Source organism: Delphinus delphis, chromosome 20 (assembly GCF_949987515.2).
Source record: "Delphinus delphis chromosome 20, mDelDel1.2, whole genome shotgun sequence".
Taxonomy (NCBI): domain Eukaryota; kingdom Metazoa; phylum Chordata; class Mammalia; order Artiodactyla; family Delphinidae; genus Delphinus; species Delphinus delphis.
Genome location: NC_082702.1, coordinates 30,443,307 through 30,465,019, shown reverse-complemented (window position 1 = coordinate 30,465,019; position 21,713 = coordinate 30,443,307). Strand labels below are relative to the sequence as shown.

General features: G+C 50.3%; 1 protein-coding gene across 2 annotated transcripts in view; it reads right to left on the bottom strand.

Annotated features, from left to right (window-relative positions):
• SLC6A2 (solute carrier family 6 member 2) overlaps positions 1 to 21,713 on the bottom strand; it is a 37,905-nt gene that overhangs the window by 6,269 nt on the left and 9,923 nt on the right. For both annotated transcript variants that reach the window (XR_009517734.1, XM_060000424.1), the window contains exons 3-9: positions 19,686 to 19,817; positions 18,714 to 18,951; positions 9,453 to 9,591; positions 4,556 to 4,690; positions 2,836 to 2,939; positions 1,466 to 1,590; positions 612 to 724 (exon numbers count right to left, since the gene is read on the bottom strand). Coding sequence is in view for 1 of the 2 variants with exons in the window: in XM_060000424.1 (XP_059856407.1) it covers positions 612 to 724; positions 1,466 to 1,590; positions 2,836 to 2,939; positions 4,556 to 4,690; positions 9,453 to 9,591; positions 18,714 to 18,951; positions 19,686 to 19,817 (986 nt within the window). In the remaining variant the exon portion in view is untranslated. The remainder of the gene's footprint in view (positions 1 to 611; positions 725 to 1,465; positions 1,591 to 2,835; positions 2,940 to 4,555; positions 4,691 to 9,452; positions 9,592 to 18,713; positions 18,952 to 19,685; positions 19,818 to 21,713) is intronic.

The window sequence follows — 21,713 nt, the reverse complement described above, 5'->3', positions numbered from 1 at the left end:
CCAGTCTCAGGCCTCCCGGCTCCCTTGGACCTCCCGCAGCCCTGGACCCATGAACCCTGGAGGCTGCCTTGCTTCTCTAGAGAAATCAGCAGATCCTCCCTTCTCCCCATCCTCTCACCCTACTTCTGCCCTATTCTCAGCCAACCTCAGAACTCAGAAACCATGTGGGAGAGGGTGAAGAGATAACTCCTGTCTCCCCCTTATCAACAGGGACCTGACTCCTGTCCGCTCACTCAGCCTGAGTGGATGCTGATGAAATACCGTGGGAAGAGTGGTTGGTTAGAGAACAAGAGTTCTAGCCACGCCCTCTCTGAATTCAGTGTCCCATCTGTAAAAGGAGAGCATTGGGCTGGCTTATCTGAGGTCCCTTCTAAGGTAGAGTTCCATGATGTCAAGTAGGTTTCTCTTGGCTCTTGGCTTTGGCCTAAATCTTGCCTTTCTGAGTGAGTACTGATTTCCTTGTTTGCATTTAAATAAGGTCTTCTGCAAACAACTACTGATCAGGGGCTTGAATGCGGGGCAACTCTGAGTAGTGTGAGTGTAGTTAGGGGAGGGAGGGCCAGGTCTAGTGGTGTCTGTGGGGGGATGGTATCCCCAGCCAGGTCACTCACTGAGCTGTCAATTCCCAGAGCCAGGAGCATGACGAAGAACACGACAGCCCAGAACGTGGATCCTGATAGGGTGGAAATGGCTTCTGGGTACAGGATGAAGACCAGGCCAGCTCCTGTAAGAAACATCAAGGACCTCATTAATAGCTGGGACTGTTGGTCTGAGCTGCAGATGATAGGAGAGCATTTTGAGGCCCAACAAGCCCCAGCCCAGCCCCATGATAGTTGGGCAGTCATGTGTAGATGGAGCAAACCAAGGTCTAAAGATGACTGATGAAACCAGCTTCAGCCTGAGTTCACCTACGCACCAAGGAGGTTGACCTCAAACAGCCAAGCCAGAGGGCAGTGCCTCTCCTGGACAGCTACAGGCAACGGGCCTCAAACCCCACCTCCTGCACCCCATGAGGGATCCTCTTACTCTCAAAACTTTGTGATTTTCAGAGTCCATCAGAGGCAGCCCCTCCCCAAGTCTTGGCCTGTTTGTGGCCATAAGAATATGAGAAGCAGCAGGGAAGGACACGAGCTGGTTGAACAACTTCAATCGCCTGAGTCTCAGCTTTCTGATCTTTAAATTGGGTCTATTAACACTTGCCTAGTAACACTGCAAGAACTAAACCAAGATACGTCAAGTGCTTAGCACAGGGGCTGGTACAGGGTCAGTGCTCCCAAATCTATCTGGTCTGGCCTGACTCAGAAGATGATTCTGCCTGGACTTCCTACTGATGGCCTCAAAGAAAGTGGGCAGCTGGGAAAGCTCCGTGTCCAGCCCTCTCAGTCCCACAGCCACAGGAGAACTGCTAAGAAAGAGGTGAGTTTTGCAGCCCCCGCCTCCTCAGTGGGCGAGTCTGCCCACCCACCTTCAGTGGCAACATCCTCAATGTTGACCTTGTGTTCATGGGCCATGTAACCAAGGATGGAGAAGATGGCGAACCCAGAGATGAAGCTGGTGACACAGTTGATGGTGCTGGTGAGCAGGGCATCCCTGAGAGAAAAGAAAGCACTGTTAGTTCAAGTGGTCTGACTCTCCCCAACCCCGCTTATGGACTGCTGGATCATCTATGGAATCCACGGCTTCAAATGCCAACCCCCTCTTCAGCGCCCCTGCTGCCACATGGGCCCCCAGCACCCCACCATCACAGGGTCAGAACCTGTAGGTGCAGGAAATAGGTCAGCAGCTTCTGGATGAAACACTTTAACACCAGAGCCTGATATCAAACTCTTGCTGGGAAATCGAGGCACCAGCCTCCTTCCTCAACAAACTTTCTGTGGCTCCCCAGTGCCTCCCAACTTTTCACCCAGGCATTCAAGAGCTTTGCTGAGATGACCCAAACTTCTTTCCAGGCTTATTTCCCATGACTCCCCAACACGTACTCTCTGAGCAAACCAGTCAACTTGCTGGTTCACGAACACACCACCTCCCCTGGCTTTGCTCATGCTGTAAGTTGTCCACTCACTCCGTGTCTGCCTATCCCAACCCTAACTATCTTCCAAGGCTCACCTCAAATGCACTTCTGTGCTCTTGCTGACCCCCCATCAGATGGCTGATCACCCCATTTCCTTAGCCTCCCTAAAGCCTGTCCCACTGGTATGCATTCATCCTACTCTGTCTTGTACCAGGGAGGTTATGATTCTGTCTTAAGCCTTTGATAGAGAGGGATGGAAGCAGCCCCATCTGTGCCCATGTCTGAAGCCCTCACAGCACTGGGGCTGCAGGAGGCAGCATTAAATGCTTACAGGACCAGGTGATCTAGAGCATGGTCTTCTGACTCTACAGCACTGAGCAGACTTCTCATTCTGCTGTATGGTCTTAAGCTCTGACCCTGCTAGGCCCTCACCCCTCAAGCAACCAGCCTGGATATTCCAACCTTGTCTGCCTGGGCATCAGATGGACAGACAGGCAGTGCTGGCTGCTCTGAAAGCCACACAGTGCCCCTCTGTCCCAGCTACCCACCCTCATGATATCCCAGTGTTAGTGGCCTCAACTTTGCCAGCTCCTCACCCTGCATCTATCTGGGAGGTGTCCTGAACTGACATATGTTCATCAGGACCCCCGTAGGCCATGTTGGAGTTCACAGAACATCCAGGATGGTCTACTCTGCTTCATTTCCCGGGGAAAGAAACCCAAGCAGAAAATTTGACTTGTCCCAGACCAGAGCCCTCTCTCCCATCCCTGCAAGGGTTGATTCCCAGGATTTAGAGCTTTCCAGAGCCCCAGGAAGGATCTTACCTATAGCAGTTGTTGTCAAATTTGTTGTAACTAGCAAATGCAATCAAGACACCAAATCCAGCGCCCAAGGAAAAAAATATCTGAGTTGCAGCATCAATCCATACCTGAAATGGGCAGATAAAGGCCATCACCCTCTGTTTCCACAGAATTGGATTACCTCACTGCTCCAGAAGGGCTGGGAAGTCCCAGGGATGCCCTAAGACCTGAGGAAATGAGGTCTGAACTAGAGATGGGCAGCCATGCAACTCCTGCTCTCCAGCAGCCTGTACAAAATCACTGTGGAGAGAGGCTGGGGTCTCTCTAGCATCTCCCAGCCTTGGGTGGTCATGAGTGAGTTCACCCCAGAGGAACTCACTGGCTCAATCTGACATCCTGATTTTCAAAGAAAGTTAATAAACAAAATGTTCTAGACTAGAATGTGGATAGGGCAAGGGCAAAGGGTTATGACTATCTCAGCGGTTATGGAGACAACATCTTCAGAAAGGGGTAATGATTCCTAGTAGCTTCTACCAACCCATAGACAGTGGTGACTCCTTGGTGGCCAGTCGGGTCTACTCACTTCATCTTTTGGATGATGAAACTGCATGGCTGGAAGCCCGGACATCTGAGCTCCTCTCCAACCTCTCAGCCTCATGGTCTTGCCCTGGTCAATTTCACTGTCTATATCTCAGTTTCCTCATCTGTACAGTGGGGATAATTTTACCTAGCTCACCAGGACTAAGCCACAATTTGGATTTGTGAGACTTCTGTCATCTCCCCACTTGTGCTATTCTAGACTTCCCCTGCTTTGTAAGCAAAGGGTGTAATGAGAGAAGCAATCTGACGGAGGAAGATATATCTGCTCCCTGAGACGGCACTCAGGCTGAGTTTCTACTGTCCACAAAGACTTAGGATATTTAAACAATGCAGAACAGATAGAACTCTGACTTGCTTCACAATTTACAAGGCTGTTTCATGTCTTACGCTCTGTTGTTTTTCTGACAGTTACTAAGGAAGTAGGGTTTTCTCTTGGTTACTGGGCTGTAACACAGAGTTGTGCTGGGACAATGGGAGGTGTGTACTGGGAGGCATCCGTCCTAATCCTATGTTGATCTTGCCTGCCAGGATTATTATGGGTTCAAGTAGAGTGTGGAGAAGTCTTTGGGGATTATGAGGGGAAATATTGAGGTGTGGTCACTGAGGCAGACGCGAGGGAGGAGGTTGGAAATAATCTCAGCTGTGATTTGAAGATGCTCAAGGCACTAGGAACCTCTAAGATTGTCCCTGTTCCCAGCCTCACCGTGCTATTTTGGACTCCACTCCAAAGTCACCCCACCTTCATTGTAATCGCTGCCTCTGGGCAGGACAGTGAGCTGGAGGGGTACCAGAGGCCAGAGTTGGAGACCAGAGTAGAAATAGGGCTAGGGTGGCTGGGGTGAGGCTGGGGCCACGGCACAGGGCAGAGGTAAGAACCCAGGACAGGGTATTGCTTTCCTTGAAAGGAGGGGTCTGCAAAGGCCACTCAACAGAACCACAGATCCTGAGCCATCAGAGCTGGACAGGCTCACGGAGACTGTCAGGTGCAAATCAAATTGGCCTTGGTCAGGTAGAGAAGCTGCAGCCCAGAGTGGGAAGGATCCATCCCAGGCTACGCAGAGCTGGGACCAGATTTTCTTTCACTGCCTGCACCGAGAACCCTCCCCAACCCTGGCCCAAGGGTGGGTGGTCACTGGGCACTGACCGTGGCCTCTTTCAGACGGTAGAAGTCGATGTGCAGGTAGGCGTTGATGCCATTGGAAGCGCCGGGCAGCGTGATGCCGTGGACCAGGAGTACAAACAGCACGAGGTAAGGCAGCGTGGCCGTGATCCACACCACCTGGCGGTGGGCAAGGTCGCAGTGAGGGCCCGACTCTGCTGCCAGGGGGGCTGGCGGGGGGCGAGCCAGTCACACCCTCCCCACACGTTCCTTCACACCGTGCGCATGCTAAAAGCTCCACCTCTAGGCCAGGCCTGGGGCACTCCAGGACAGAGCGGACAGACCAAGGCTGCACCCCATGAGAAAGTCAGCACCTGGGGGCACCGCTGCCAAGGAAGCCAAGGCAGTGAGGACGCAGACACTCTCGGTGCCCAGCGCCTCCTGCTCTACCAGCTTCCTGCACTAACTAGCACCCTCACCTTTACACCCTCCTTCCTCCCTTCTCTCCCCCTCTCATTTACCTTCATTCAAGCGTGTCCTCCTAAGCTCACCACCCAGGGAGGGACGTGGCTGGGCAGAAAGCAGAATCCCTGGCTGCTCTTTATTTGGGGATGGATTTAGGGCAAAGACAAACTGCCTCATCCAGAAACCCATAAGGGAAAAAACTGTCCCCAGACTGAAAAGAGACACCAGCCCACCCTGCCCACGATGAAGAAACAGAGAAGAGAGGCGGGGAGAGGAGAAGGCTGCGTAGGCTTCCTCGCTGTTCTTTCTCACCCCTGACTATACATTAGACGACTCTGGGGGAAGTTACAGACAAAAATGTCCAAGTTCAGACTCCATTTTTGGAGTTTCTGATTTAATTGGTCTGGGATGGGGCTTGCGCTCCATGCTTTAAAAGCTCCCTCAGGTGGATGCAGGGGACAAAGACAGGTGAGGATCATTTATTGAGCAATTTCCATCTGCTAGCCCAGCAGCGAGGACCTCTCATCCCATCCTCCCAGCTGCCCTGGAGGCGGGCAGGATCAGGAACTGCGGGGTGAGGACACTGAAGCTTAGGGAGCCTCATTCATCCCGAGGTCACCCATTAGTGAATGATGGTGCCGGGACTCCAACCCACCAACCAACACAAAGCCGTGTTCTTAATCCCTCACGCTACTGCATGTTTGAGACCCATGTGCAAGTCCTGGCTCTGCCAGGCTGTGAAACCCTGTCCCTCTCTTGGCCTCAGCTTCCCCATCTGTACAAGCAGGCTGGAGCACATGGCTTTGGAGAACCTTCCAGTTCAACACTGAGGCGTTTGGTACAGGCTTGTAGTTTCTAAGTGCTGGTTCAGCCAACACCTATGAGTGGGGGGCGGGCAGACAGGACTCCAGGGCGGCAAGCAGCACTGTGTGCACACTTGCCCGATGCCCTGGGGGCTGACTGGCCTCCTCCCTCTACCCTGCGGTGGTCGGTGGGCCAGGGTCACAGAGTGTGTGGTCTGCGGTAACCCCTTTCCCTGATTCAGACTGTACCTCGCCCCCCAGTATCCCAGCTGCCAGCTGTGGAGCCATCTTCCCGAGAACAGAGCCTTCACCGGCCAAGACAGGAAGTTTGAACACTTGCAATTCATTTCAGGCCAGCTCTGTGGCTTTGGCAGCCTGCTAAGAAAAGATCCGTGTCCTGTTCCAGACGTAGTCTGGGAAGAAATAAGCAATGCTCTTGGTTTTCTCATGAGCCAGAGTATAAAAACAATGAAAGACAGGACACTGCAACGTCCTGCATGAAGTTCCTTATTCTAGAAAGCCCCTCCCTACGGACTGCAGGGGTCCTCGCCTGCTCTGGAGGCAAAATGTGGGCAGGGACTTCAGGCGACAAGTTTCCATCTGCGGGGGGCTTCCTAGGGCAACACTCCTGCCCCACTCGTCATTACACTCCTCAGGGGAGGGCGTGAGTCCTCCTCCTCCAAAGGTGACTTTGCACAAAGAAACGGAGCATGCGAGTCTCCCCTCCTTTTCTCTTTAGCATCAGTCTCCCCATAGACAACTCAGGCCTGCTCCAGCCAAGTGCTAAACAAGGTGGGGCAGGCTGTACCCCTTTGGCGATGGCTACAGGAAACTTAATCTTGAGGTGTAATATTAGAAGCCCGTGGTGGCCCCTCACCCAGGCCGGCAGCAGTAGTAGAGCTCATACACCTTCTGCAGCTCTGCTGCCTGCAGAGGCCAGGAAAGCCCTGCTTTCGATACCCAGGAGAGGCACAGAGAGACTGGACAAGGCTGGCCTGGGGCTTCTGTAGTTTTGCTTGCAGCTGAAAACCCTTTCCTTCTGCCCCATCTCTACCTGACCTAGCCCAATGCCACCTTCTCCATGGTCTTTGCAGACCCTCTCAGTCTGAAGAGCTTCCTTCTTCCACTAATGTAACATCTTATGGTTTTGGGACCATGGGAACTCATGGTAAGAAAAACCTTATTTATCGAGACGTATGGGTTGCTATAACTGAAATGCAAAAATTCCACAAGACATCTCTATCTTTAGTATGTGCAGTGCACACTGTTATTATCTAGACAATTTCATTTTGAAAAATTGTGGTGACCCACTAAATTGATTTAATGACAGTTGAAAAACCCACAGTTTGTATCTCAATTAAAGTGCAACCTACCTGATGTAAAATTGTTTTCAAGGTAAAGTTAAGTTTTTTAAAAAGCAAGATCTATAATAGTGTGTATAGTTTGTGACCATTAGTGTTTATATGTCTCTGAACGGAGATGCAAGAAAATAATATTGACCTACACCTACCTGGCTATAACACACATAATACTACAATCAATTGAATCTGTCTTATTTCTTCTTGCATCACTAGTACTAGCATCAAGCCTGGCACATAGTAGGTATCCATAAATGTTTACCGAGTTGAATTCAAAAGAACACTTAATGAAGTTCCCCCAACTTATTTACCCACCTACCCTTCTTCCTCCCTTCCCTTCTTTCCTCACTACTCCGTCAATAAATATTTACTGAAGACCTACTATGTGTCAGGTGTTGGGATGGTTGTGGTCCTAGCCTGGTTTTGCTCTATCTTAGAATTCCTCCAAGCCCTGGTCTGCATTTCATTTGGGTTCTTCCTTGGGGCAGATACCATGTCTCCAATACGCTGATAGGAAGTTCCACTTCAGGCTCTTGTCAAATTTCATTCCCGTTGGCTGCTGGTCCCCTGTCACTATCTTTGCTATTATGACATAACCAAGACTTTAGGAGAACCAGAGAGAACCCTGATGCACCCCACTTTTCAAAATCAGTTGCCTAGGGCTTCCCCGGTGGCACCATGGTTAAGAATCTGCCTGCCAACGCAGGGGACAGAGGTTTGATCCCTGGTCAAGGAAGATCCCACATGCCGCGGAGCAACTAAGCCCATGCACCCCCACTACTAAGCCTGCGCTCTAGAGCCCGCGAGCCACAAGTACTGAGCCCGCGTACCACAACTGCTGAAGCCTATGAGCCTAGAGCCCGTGCTCTGCAACAAGAGACGCCACTGCAATGAGAAGCCTGTGCACCACAAGGAAGAGTAGCCCCCGCTTGCCACAACTAGAGAAAGTCCACGCGCAGCAATGAAGACACAACACAGACAGAAATAAATAAATAAAATAAATTAAAAAAAATTCAAAATCAGTTGCCTAATGAAGGTTCTCATAAATTCATGCCTACCTGATTATTGTTGCCTTGTAACCCCCAATGAACATACACACTGTGTGTTCCACACTGACTCTGGGCTTTACCACAAGACTTATCTTGTTCATTGAGACAATAGCAAGCATGATGAAAACAGAGACTGGAAGAGCTACTTGTACATTGGGGCTTGTCTGCTTGGAACATGCTCTTGGAACTCAGCCATCATGCTGTGACATACCCAAGCTACAGGGCGAGGCTGTATGGAAACTACCCAAGGTGCTCTGGTTGACAGCTCCAGTTAAGCTCCCAGCCAGTACCAACTGCCATCCATGAGTGTTAGCCATCTTGGAGGTTCCAGCCCAGTCAATCCCCCAGACGTGTAGCTCAGGCAATATCACATGGAGCAGAAGAACCACCTTGCTGAGCCCAGTCAACCCACAGAATCATGAGAGGTAATAAAATGGCTGTTATTTTACATCTCTACATCTCGAGGTATTTTGTTACACAGCGATAGCTAACCAAAACACTGGACAGAATATTTCCCAGCTACAGCCTCTTTAATACAGCCAAGCTCCACATGGACCCATAGGGTCCAAATGGAGCTGTTGTTCTCATGATATTCGTCAGGCTCAGAATCAATGTGGGCCATGACCTGAGTATACTCCACCATGAGGTGCTGACTATGGGGGGCACTGTCACCTAAGTCAGAATGCCAACTCTGGCAGGCTCTCCTAGGTCATCAAACCCTGTGCTCCTCTCTCCAGGAAACGTAGACCCTTGCGAGCACTCCGCACTGTGTCAGAGGATGCCCCAGGATTCATCTAGATATCTTCTGGAGCATTCTCATTTACTCAAAAATTCAGAGGTGGGAACAATCAATTTTATAGTGAAGGAAATGGTTATATGCTAGAGAAGGCTGCAATATTTGCATGCAGTTTTAGTCCAGAATTTAAGATTTATCAAACACATGTCAACAGGTTGCTTTGGGCTTTTTCCAGAGACCCTTGGGGTGTCCCGTTCCCTGGTCTCTGCTATTAGGGAGGCTTTGGTGGGAAATTGTGAAGAACTCTGATCCACTTGCACTCCCTCATCCTACTGCTGGGGAGTCCTGGGCTTAGGGAAGGGAGGGGATTCATCTAAAATCTCCAGCAAGCCAATGGTAGAGCTGGGGTGCAAACCCGGGTTTTGTACTTCTAGCACCACCTTTTCTTTTCACCAACTACCTGTTTATAGGTAGAAAAAAACATCTTTTTCGAGGCCAACCTCCCAACTGAAAGAGAAGCAAAAATATTACCTTTCCTGATGTCTTCACTCCTTTCCAGAGGCTAAAAAACAGGACGATGACGACGACAATCAGACAGAGCAAGAGCTGCCACTGGGGCAGGCCAATGTCATGAATCCCGCTGCTCTCGTGAAGGTGCAGGACGCCACGTCTGCGGGGAGGAGAGGGGAGCGGACCGGGGAAGATGGTGTCGTCAGGGAGGATGATCAAGGCCTCGACCACAGGCCAGTCCTCGAAAGTGCACATTGATGGAGACAGGCCCTCGGCTGCCCCCGCTACAGCCCTGCATCACTTGGACCTGCCCTGCATCGTCATGGCCTGTGCCCAGCACCTCCCTGCCCTGGGCCAGCAACTCATCTGGGGAGACGTCCCCACCCAAGGCTGCTTTTTAAATGGTAACAGAAGCTTTCAACATAACAAATATCTCTTGAGTGCCACCTGCAAGCCAGGTCCTAGGGAGAGGGTGGTAAATAAACAGAGGAAAGGTCTCTGCCCTCATAGCACTCATGGTCTAAAGCAGTGGACACTGGAACATTTGGCAATGTCTGGAGGTGTCTTTGATTGTCACGACTTGGGTAGGAGACATCTAGAGGATAGAGAAGTGGGACATCCTATGATGCACAGGACAACCTAAACATCCTATAAGGCACAGGACAGCCTCCAAAATTCCCACGTTGCTGAGGTTTAGAATCCCTGGTCTAGAGACTGAGATAAGAGTAAACCTTTCTCCTATTTGGGAATATCTACCCCAACTAAAGGTATGTGTATCCTCTGCTTTAGCAATTCCACTCCTGGGTGTTTGCCCAGTAGAAACATTGTACATATGTTCACCAAAAGACATGGTCTAGAATGTTCATAGCAGCATTATTCATAACAACCCCAAATTGCAAAATAAATATCTATAAACAGTAGACTACAGGGACTTCCCTGGTGGTCCAGTGGTTAAGAATCCGCTTTGCAATGCAGGTGATGCTGGTTCGATCTCTGGTCAGGGAACTGAGATCCCACATGCCTTGGGGCAACTAAGCCCGTGCGCCTCAACTAGAGAGAAGACTGCGCACTGCAACGAAAGATCCCGCGTGCTGCAACTAAGAACCAATGCAGCCAATAAATAAATAAATACTAAACAAAACAAAACAAAAACAGTAGACTACATAAATTATGATATATTCATAAATTGGAATATTATATAGCAACTAGCTCCGTATGGATGAATCTCACACACCTAATTTCGTGAGAAAGAAGTCAAAACCGAAAGAGGACTGCTGGGGGCAGGTGACAAGGCTGTGGACAAGCAGGTGATGGCTCCAGCCACATGGAACTCCTGGGTGACAATAGCTGGTGCAAACATTCCCCATCTTGAGCCCTTTTCCTCTTCAGTAAAATGGCTCTCGCGAGGCTTACGTTGCAGAACGTGAGACAGTGCCTAGAACCCAGGAGATGCTCAGCGCCAATGGTCATTGTAACTATCATTCTGACTGAGTCCCAGCCTTCAAGGAGCAGCGGGCATTGGCAAAGAAGCTAAGGCGTGCTCAGAAAACTCAGCCAAGGGAGTCCCTGTGGCAGGCTCCACCGAGGGGCTGGCTGGTGCCTTCTCTGTGGGCCTGTGGGAGAGCCGGTGAGTTGAGAAGGGGTGGCCAGGTGTGGTAGGGGCGAGATGGGGAGAGGGAGGTGGGTGGTAACAGGAAAACAGAGGAGTCTGCAGTGAGCGCTCAGGAATGAGTGAGCAGAGCTGTGTGGCTGATCAAGGCCCACAAAGACCCGTGTCCCCATCTCCAGAGCGGCCTTCATCCCCACTGCCCCCAGGCAGGATGCTGTGGACACAAACTACTCACCCTGCATCAACTTTCCTGAGCAATCAGCCTCTGTGTCTGGCCCCTCCCAGCCCTAGCTCTTGGAAATCAGCTCAACCAACACCCCCGTCCTCATGGCCCAATGCCAGGCCAGACCCATATTCTGTTCCTCCAGGACTACTGTAAAAACCTCCCCATCCTCCCACCATCCCAGTCTCTCTACCTCCAGTCAGCCTCCTTAAATCTACAGTCTGTGCTGCTGTAGAACCATCCGATTCATCTGAAGTTGTGTTCTAACTTTGTCACTCTTCTGCCCCCAAATCCTCAGAGGCTCCTTGTCACCTAAAACAGTGGTTCTCACTGGGGGCAATTTTGCCCCTGCTTTCCCTGGACACTTGGCAACAGCTGGAGACATTTTTGGTTGTCACAGCTGGAGGGCAGAGGGGTGTTACTGGTGTCTAGTGGGCAGAAGCCCGGGATGAGGCTAAACGTCCAAAATGCACAGGACAGCCTTCCCACCGCAATTATCCAACCCCAAACGTCAAAAGCGTCAGCGCTGTGGAATCCTGGTAGAGAGGATAAAGACATATGCCTTTCAGAATCGGAGGCCTTTCTCAATCGTCCTGTACCAAGCGCACCCCATGCCTTGCCACACCATGCCTTTGGCTCCTGGCGACCACCAGCCACTTGTCATTCCCGAATTATATGAAGCTCTCGTCACTCTGGGCCTTGGAACCGTCTGTTCCTTTATGCCTAGAACACACTTCCTGGCCCAATGTATCTGCCTGGTGAACTTCTGTCCCTGCTAGTCTCAGCTCAAAAATGAGGCCCTGGCTGAGGTCCCTCTCCTATGATGAGAAGGAGGGAGAGAGTGGGAGAGGGAGGGAGAGAGAGAGAAAGAGAGAGAGAGGAAGAAGAAGGAGAAGGAGGGGAAGGAGGAGGAGGGGGAAGAATGGGGGAGAGAGAGGACAAGGGAAGGGAGGAGGGGGAGGGGAGGAAGGGGAGGGGAGGAGGGGAGGAGGGTGAGGGGGAAGAGTAGGGAGAGAGAGAGGACAAGGGAAGGGAGGAGGGGGAGGGGAGGAAGGGGAGGGGAGGAGGGGGAGGAGGGGGAGAGTAGGGGGGAGAGAGGAAAAGGGAAGGGAGGAGGGGGAGGGGAGGAGGGAGGAGGGGGAAGAGTAGGGGGAGAGAGAGGAAAAGGGAGGGGAGGGGGGGAGGGGAAGAGGGGGAGGGGAGGAGGGGAGGAGGGGAGGGGGAAGAGTAGGGAGAGAGAGAGGACAAGGGAAGGGAGGAGGGGGAGGGGAGGAAGGGGAGGGGAAGAGGGGGGAGGAGGGGAGAGTAGGGGGGAGAGAGGAAAAGGGAAGGGAGGAGGGGGAGGGGCAGAGGGGGAGGGGGAAGAGTAGGGGGAGAGAGAGGAAAAGGGAGGGGAGGAGGGGGAGGGCAGAAGGGGGAGGGGAAGAGGAGGAGAAGCATGGGGTTGGGGAGGGGAGAGGGGAGGGGAGGGGAGCGAAGGGAAGGGAGGAGATTGGAAGAGAAGAGAGGCCGGGCATATCTAAAAATATGGAGAACCAGAATCAGGTACTGAGCCCATCTGACTCTTAATCCTGCTTCTTCCCATTTCTTTCCATACGGGCCAAGTATTGAATGGTATCAATAACCATTTGGCCAATTTGACTGTTAAAATCATGAAAAAAAAAAAAGGCACTGAACCAACTGTGCTTGCCCTCAAACGTGCTAAAATGACTCTAGAATCCAATCAGATGGCCGAAACGCCTCCTAACCGGCCCAGGTGACCCACATGTGTGTGAGGTCCACTTTCAGCCTTGCAGTGGTTGTCTAGATATTTCATCAGTGAAAAAGCCAGACTCCAGAGCTGATTTCCAAGAAAAGTGAATCCAGCCTCCTCTCCCGTAACAGGCCAAAGTCTTGGGGATTAGTACAAGTAACTTTGTTGTTTGTTGTAGTTTTCCAGCAGTTTAATGAAAATGAATCATCGTGGAGCACACGGTCCAGACTTTCCGATGTCTACAGGCCAAACGGGCTCAGATCTCACTTGACATTTAAGTGCAAAGGGTTAGTGTTGGGGTGGAGGGAGAGTTCTCTTCCCCACCAGGAACACGCAGCAGGTAGAAGTTTTCTATTCCCTGAGCGTGTTCACCAAGGGTGCCCTTTTACAGATTAAGTTACAGAGCCTCGGGGTTTCCTTCAGCCTTGGGCTATTTGGCCTCAGGCCTAGAGCCTGGGGAGTATGGAAGTTTTGTTCCCTTGAATGTTATGTTCAATCTGTCAGCTTAAATAAGTACAAGATGGCAAGAGAATCGGCCAGCAGGCTCTGAGGAAAGCAAAAAAAAACAACTAATCTCTTCAGGGTTGGTTGGCCCTGGGAGTCCTACCTGCTGGGTCCCCAGACTGAGAGGGGGTAACTTTTAAAGCAGAAGCATTTAGATAAAAGGGCCATTAAAAACAAAGTGAGAGAGTGGCATGGACATATATACACTACCAAACGTAAAATAGATAGCTAGTGGCAAGCAGCCGCATAGCGCAGGGAGATCAGCTCGGTGCTTTGTGACCACCTAGAGGGGTGGGATAGGGAGGGTGGGAGCGAGGGAGACGCAAGAGGGAAGAGATATGGGAACATACGTATATGTATAACTGATTTACTTTGTTATAAAGCAGAAACTAGCACACCATTGTAAAGCAATTATACTCCAATAAAGATGTAAGAAAAACAAAAGAAAGCAAAAACAAACCCAGAGGCAGCTCATGACTTAGATACTGAGAAGCACACAAAAGCAGCTTCAGGGTGAGAAAGAGATGCATGAGAAGGGCTCTGATCTACCCACAGACACTCCTGCACTCCTGTCCCGAATACACCCCACTGGAGACTCTGATGGGATGGAAGAGAAGACAGGGGAGAGGCCTGTGGATGGGATGAGGGCCTTAACTCAGACGGCCCGGGTTCGGATCCCAGCTCTGCCACTTCCCTAAAACCTGTACCACTACATTCTTATCTGGAAAATAGGAGTAATTCCCACCTCCATGAACTGCGAGGACTAAATGGGACTTGGATATGAGAAGATGCTTGGTGCCTGGCTCACGGCAGCTGTGAAGCTTGGGGTGGGGATGTACTTAAAAGGATGGAGGAGGGGAAAGAAGGGGGAGGCGGGGAGGGGATAGGAGCTCTGTGGAGCAGAAAGCTGTAGAAATAAGTCTTGGATTCTGCTCCCCACAACATCCCCCAAGCCCCTTCAGCCCCACATAAGAGAATGTCATCTTCTTCCACCTTATTCTGCTCACAGCCAAGCTGGGAGGAAGTTTAAGGCTGTAATTAAAGCAACCTGGGTTTCAAAACCCAACTCACTTCTCCCTTCGGCTGGGGCAGATCTGCTGGCTATGAAGACGTCAGAGAAGGAATCAAATAATAACTAGACTAGAGACAAGGCTATCATTTCCCATTTTAATTTATAAGGACGAGGGTTGCCAAGAGCAAAAAGAAAGATCATGTTTTCTTCCTTTATCATGAGATGATAAAGGAGAAAGCATGGAACCAATTACATGTATCATGCAGCACCCTCAGCTCCATTATCCTTTACCATCTCCTAGTCCAAACCACACTTATAAACTAGGAAGGCCTAAAACCTCCGCCTGCAAGGTCCCTAAGGGTTCTGGGATTGTCCGAGGCCACACCCCTAAGGAGAAGCATAAAGGAGGCCCTAGATTTTCCATGACATGGTCCTGTAGGCATGTTAGCCTGAGCCCACTAAGGATCCTATTCTGTCTGAGATGGGAGAATGCAGTGGCTAAGACAGGGGCTTTCAACCTTGGCTGGATATTAGAATCACTGGAGGAGCTGTTAATACAAATCTCCACGCCCCACCGGCTGCACCCAGACCAATGAAATGAATCTCTGGGTGTGGGATCCAGGCATCAGTGTGTTTTAAAGCTCTCCAAGTGGTTCCAATGAGCAGCCAGTGTTTAGCATTGCTGGGCTAAGAGCCTGGACTTTGGAGCCAGACTTCCTGGATTCAAACCCACTTCAAATGTCACTTCCAAATGCATGGCTGGGATATAATCTAAGCTGGATAAATGTTAGTTGTGACTATGACAGTATTTTGGAATAATAATAGCCGTTTATAATGGCTAGAATCCAATATAACACAGAAGTTAAGCCTGCAGACTCTGGAGTTTCACTGCTTGGCAAGGGAGGGGCCAGGGTGAGGAGAGTGAGGCTCCTGGGGGCAAAGTGTAAGGGGGCTCCCACTCTTCGAGTCCTGTAGCTGCAAACCGTCTGGGTCCAAATCTTGGCTCTGCACAAGACTAGCCATGTGGCCATGGGCCAGTGATTTACAGTGATTTATTCATCTGCAAGATGAGGCCGCGTCACACATGCAGTGAAGGTAAGAGTTACAGAAACCTCATCAGGTTGGTGTGAGGCTTACACTGAAATAACACATACAGAGAAGTTAGCAGAAAGCTTGAGGCACACGGTAAGTGATTAGCTGTTGATGTGATGAGGAGAAAGACAGGGACGATGGTGTTGCTTAGATGCTTACTTTAAGTAACAGCAGTCCTTCAGATCCGTCTGGGGCTGTAGAGGGATTTTGAATTCCATGACAACTGTGGACCCTCTCCCCACAAAATTCCCAAATCTACATAATTGTGCACATGCCTGCTGAAGTCTGCAGAAAACACAGATGGGGGTAGGTGGACACACAGGTCCAGGACCCTTAGCAAATTCTCCGCCATGGCTCATTGAGGGTAGTTCCTGGGCCCTGAGAACCCTGACTCCTCTGAGCCCCAGGAGGCAGCAGACTTTCCAGAGGCCACCTGTAACCACACCAAGGCTCCTTGGTCATGCTGCACCGAGATGGCAGGAGTGGAAATGGTCCTCAGGAACCCCACTCTCTGGATGATCAGGACTCGTTCCAAGGTCCTTAGCTGAGGGAATATATAGGACCAAAGCAGAGTGGCCCTAAGGTTTTGGTGTTGGTGAATTTGTTGTTTTCCATCCTCTAGACCTGCACTGCCCAATATGGTAACCACGAGCTATTTACACATAAATGAATGAAAATTAATGAAGTTAAAAATTCAGGGCTTCCCTGGTGGCGCAGTGGTTGAGAGTCCGCCTGCCGATGCAGGGGACGCGGGTTTGTGCCCTGGTCCGGAAAGATCCCACATGCCGTGGAGCGGCTGGGCCCGTGAGCCATGGCCGCTGAGCCTGCACGTCCGGAGCCTGTGCTCCGCAACGGGAGAGGCCATAGCAGTGAGAGGCCCGCGTACCGCAAAAAAAAAAAAAAAATTCAACTTAGTCACGCTAGCCACATTTCAACTGCTCACTAACCACGTGTGGCATGTAGCTACTGCACTGGGCTGTGCAGACATAGGACATTTCTATCATGGGGAGTTCTCCTGAGCAGGACTGCTCCAGACCAGCAGTCAGCAAGCCATGCCCCGCCCCTCCCCGCCCCGTCCCCAAATCCAGCTGTGGCCCATTGAGTTATGGCCTGTGAGCTAAGGATGGTTTCTATCTTTTTAAAGGGTAAAATCAAATAAAGAATATGCAAGAGACCTACGTGGCCCACAAAGGCCCAAAATATTTCCTATCTAATTTTTTACTAGAAAGTTTTCCAACCACTACTCAGACCATGTGTACCTTGAGAGTGAGGTTTGAGTGGGATTTACTTGTCCTGCCCCACAGTTTGTACCAGGGACTTTCTGCTTAGCTGCTAACAGTTGTGTAGGGGTTGCTAAAATGGGACTCACCCCCGCCTGAAGCATAAAGACAATAGATGCTACATTCTGAAGAGACCACCATGCAAACATTTGAAATAAGGTGACTGAAAACAAGTTGACTATTACCAACTTCAAGGACTTAAAAGGACGGAGTAGAGGTTGAGAGGATTCTAGGGAGCAACAAAATAAATAATGATGGCTATGGGTTAAAACCACAGAATAAAATAAATACCAATGAGCCCATACTGATAGAAATGAATAAATGAGTAAACAAACGAATGAGTAAATAGGGGAAAAGGGACTTTTCTCTTCAATTAATCTAGATGGAATGATGGGACTAGAAATCACTTTAGATCAACACTATAAATAATAATCCTTGTTTGCAAGACTCATTGAAGGATGGTAAGAACTGTGGGCAAAAGTCTGATGACAAATGAGATACTTGCATAACCTCAAAGTAACTTCCCAGAAGACACTTACTAATCACAGAGAATAATGCTACCTCTGCACAGGAGGAAGCTGGTAGATAGCACTTTAGCTGAGTGATCAAGGTCAACATGCCTAGTAATAAGAGACTGGCATCCTGTACCCCCTGATATGATGCACCGAGAAGGACACAATGTCATTTCCAAGTTATTCTTGCCAAAAATGTCAAAGTCAGTCTAATCAGGAGAAAACAATGACCAACCCACACTGAGGGCTATTTTATAGAAAAACTGACCAGTGCTCTTCAAAAGCATCAAGGGCATGACACTCAAGGAAAGACTAAAGAACTCTCACAGATTGAAGGAGACTAAGGAGATGTGACAATTAAATGCCACATGGGACTCTAGGTTGGATCCTGGACCAGGATATGACATTAGTGGGAAAACTAACAAATTCAAAAATAGTCTTTAGCAGGTTAGTTAATCCATGTTAATTTTCTGATTTCAATCATTGCACTATGGTTGTATAAGGTGTCAACATTAGGGGAAACTGGGTGAAGGGTCTACAGGGGCTCTGTGTACTACATTTGCAACTTTTTTCTACCTCTAAAATGATTTCAACATAAAATCTTTCTTTTTTTAAAAGATGTTCTGTCTTCTACACCAGTCAGTGCCTCTCATACACATAGTCCAAATAATTTCTCTGAGCTGTACACAGCTGGCCTGCCTCCCGCTTCCTAAATCTCACTCACAAACTCTGGCTACTTTCACCATGGAAGCCCCAGAGAGACAGCAGCACACGGTGGACCAGGTGACAGCTTCAGGATCAGATTGACTTGGGTTCACTGCAGCTCCATCATCTACCAGCTGAGCCCTTAGGTGTTCCCCTGGCTGACTTCATCAGTTCTTACGACACCTCCTCCTAGAAGCCCTCCCTGACCACCTGCACTAAAGTTCCTTTTCCCTACACAATCACTGTGTAGCACTGGTTTTAGTTCCTTAAGAGCACTTATACTCCCTAAAATGTGTTTGATTTCCTGAAGGGCATGTTCACGCTGTACAGCGTTCTTGCTTCCTTACCTTTTTGCTAGTGTGTTGTCTCCCCACCCCCATTCTGTGCCAGAACACAAGCTCCTCAAGCTTAGTCCACGGCTGTATCCTTGGCTTCTAGCCAGGATCATGCCTGTGGTGGCTGCTGAGTACACATTACAGTGACTGGCGTGGCCCCCTCCCCTCCTGTGGTTTTCCTTAGCATTTGGCTCAGGTCCTGCCCAGCACAGGTCTCGATGCGCCCGTGTGAACAGGACAAGGGGTTGATGACTTACTCATAAAACTCTGCTGCCGGCGTGAACTTGTACTTGGAGTACGTGGTATGGTTGCCCAGCACGGAGCTGTTGAGGAGCTTGGGGTCGGTGCAGTTGGGGCTGTTCCAGGCATGGCCGCAGTCAGTCCAGGGCAGGTTAAGGGTGAAGGAGGAGAAGAGGTAGTAGAGTGACCAGGCAATGATGACATTGTAGTAGAAGCCAACGTAGAGTGCAATGAGGATCACAGCGTAGCCAACTCCTGGGTGGGGGGCAGAGGGGGTCAGGCAGGGGCTTCCTCAGAACCACCTCTCCTGGGGAGCTTGCTCCGACCATTGCACTACCCAACCCCCCACACCTCTCTTTTTTTCTGTAGCAGATTGTCGGAGCCCTAAATCCCCTAGGGCCCCACCCCCCATTCCTTTGCCTGAGGGCTCTCTCTTGCCCCTGGAGCCCCTTCTGTCCACTTATCATCAGGCAAGGCGAAAGTGCCAGGACATTTAATGCCCCAGGGAGCAGCCGGGTCAGGTGTTGGAGCATAAGTATCCCAGCTCCCCCCACCCCTTGGGCAGGATAACACTGAGGCATGATAACATTCTCTCCCAGCGGAAGGAAGCCCCTTGCCCATGGTGGAAAGGCACGTGATCCACTTATCATGTCTGCCATGGGAGCAAGAGGGGAGAGTAGTGGTATGTGTTCTGGGTACTTCTGACACTTCTATGAGTTTTTCCCAATCAGGAAAACAGATTCCCTCTGGTTACTCAGCTGTACAGCCTGGACTGGAACCCAGATTTCCAGACTTTCTAGGCTAAAGCTGTCCCTGACACCCCCAATGCGTTCCATGTAACTTTGAACGGTGGACGTGCTTGACCTTGCCAATAACTGTAAATCTCGAGAGAGCTGGTCTACCGCAGATCCCACCTTTGGAGCAGATTCTCCAGGGGCACACGGAAGTCTTTTAGAACAACCTTTGACTCCCCCAGATTCCTTCTTTACCTTTGAAAAACGGGCAGATCTTCCACACAGTGGCTGCCCCTTCCCGGTTGTACTGGCCCAGAGCCAGCTCCATGTAGAACAGGGGCATGCCAGCGATGATGAGGAACAGGGTGTACGGGATCAGAAAGGCACCTGGAAGACACAGAAGCAGAGTGTGAGCCCCTAGATCCCTGCTCAGCCCTGGGCCTGCCCCTCAGAGTGTGTGGACCCATGTCAGCCAGAGCTGTGAGGGTCCTCATTCATGGCACCCGGCCACTTCTCAAGGGATGTCTCGTGGTAGGTAAATCAGAGCAATTAATACAAATAGCCATAACATAATAATAGTTATAGCAGTAGTCATAATCATAGTCATAATAATGAGGTTCTGTGCTCAAATTAGTAAAATCTGTGTTCATCAAAGCTAAACAGGCTTGGGCTTCCCTGGTGGCGCAGTGGTTAAGAATCTGCCTACCAATGCAGGGGACATGGGTTCGAGCCCTGGTCTGGGAAGATCCCACACGCCGCGGAGCAACTAAGCCCATGAGCCACAGCTACTGAGCCTGTGCTCTAGAGCCTGAAAGCCACAACTACTGAAGTCCGTGCACCTGGAGCCCGTGCTCCACAAGAGAAGCCACCGCAATGAGAAGCCTGCGCACTGCAACGAAGAGTAGCCCCCACTTGCCACAACTAGAGAAAGCCATGCACAGCAACAAAAGAACCAAAGCAGCCAAAAGTAAATTTAAAAAAAAGCTAAATAGGCTTGTTTCTTGCAGGATTCTCCTAGCCTTTGATACACAAGCACAAGCTGTGACGGGCTATGAGGAAGATCAGGTGCAGTCTTTACCAAATTAATTTCAACATAGAACCCTTTCTTTCATGAATCACAACTCTGGGGAATGCCAATCACCCCAAACCCTTCCTTTTATAGGTAAGGCAATTGAGGCCAGAGAGGGAGAGACAGTGCCCAAAGTTACATATGACTGAGTTTTCATTTTGCTCATGTCTATATCAGCTTAAGGTCACCTCGGGTTTTCCCAAACATGACCTCACTGGATTGTCCTTAGTCTCACATCAGCTCACAGAAATAATCAGAGAGGGTCATTATTTCCCCCCAGGGGAAACTGAAGGCAGAGAAGGGAGTCCAATTGGTTTTGTTTGCACTGTTGCTAAGTGACAGAAGCAGGATTCGCATTCATGTCTTCCAACCATCAAGCTCACTCTGTTACTGCTGGCTGAAGGTAAACAAACACCGGATCAAAGAGGTCAGAGGCTCAAGTCTCTGACCAGGGAAGATGCCCACCCAGAACACTGCCGAAGCTACAGGGAGCCCTTGGCAATGGGCAGCAGCAAGTCCCTGGGAAAATTCCTGGTAGAATTAGACACGTCTGAGTTCCAGAGACAGTTCTCAGTACGCCTGGTAGCCTGGGGTGAGCTTAACGGGCTCTGACGCCGTGAGGTGACTCACAGGGGTACTTGCCACGTCAGCCTAGGCTGCTCCTTGGCCTGGTGCAACCGGAGGTGGCCAGGCCAGATCCACACTCCTCCCGCCATTGGCCTTTGGCTGAGATGTTGTAACCTTGGAAACCAAACACTCTCTGACCCGCCCGCACTAGGAAAGTGCAGAAACCGGGAAATGCGTAACGATGATAATATTAGGAATATAATATTCCCTACTGTGTTCCCGGCACTGTGTTCCATGCAATATCTCATTCCATCTTCACCTCAACCCTAAAAGTATTACTACCGCCATTTTACAGATGTGGAAACCGGGGCACCAGGCTAGCAGAGAACTGTGGCAAAGTCGCATGCACCCAGGGTCAAACTCCCCCAGCTACTCAGACTGTCAGTCTCCACTTTCCTCCCAGGGCTTCTCCTCAGGAAGCCCAGGGCTCTTAGGGACAAAGCATGAAGTTTTGGCCGCAGTGCTCTGAGACCCAGTCCTTCTGAAGCAGGAGACGGACTAGCAGGGTGGGCAGTAGGGAAGAAACCACTGGAACACGAGTACCTCCTGTGTATCAAGCAGGGCACTGGGCACTGGACATCTGTGAT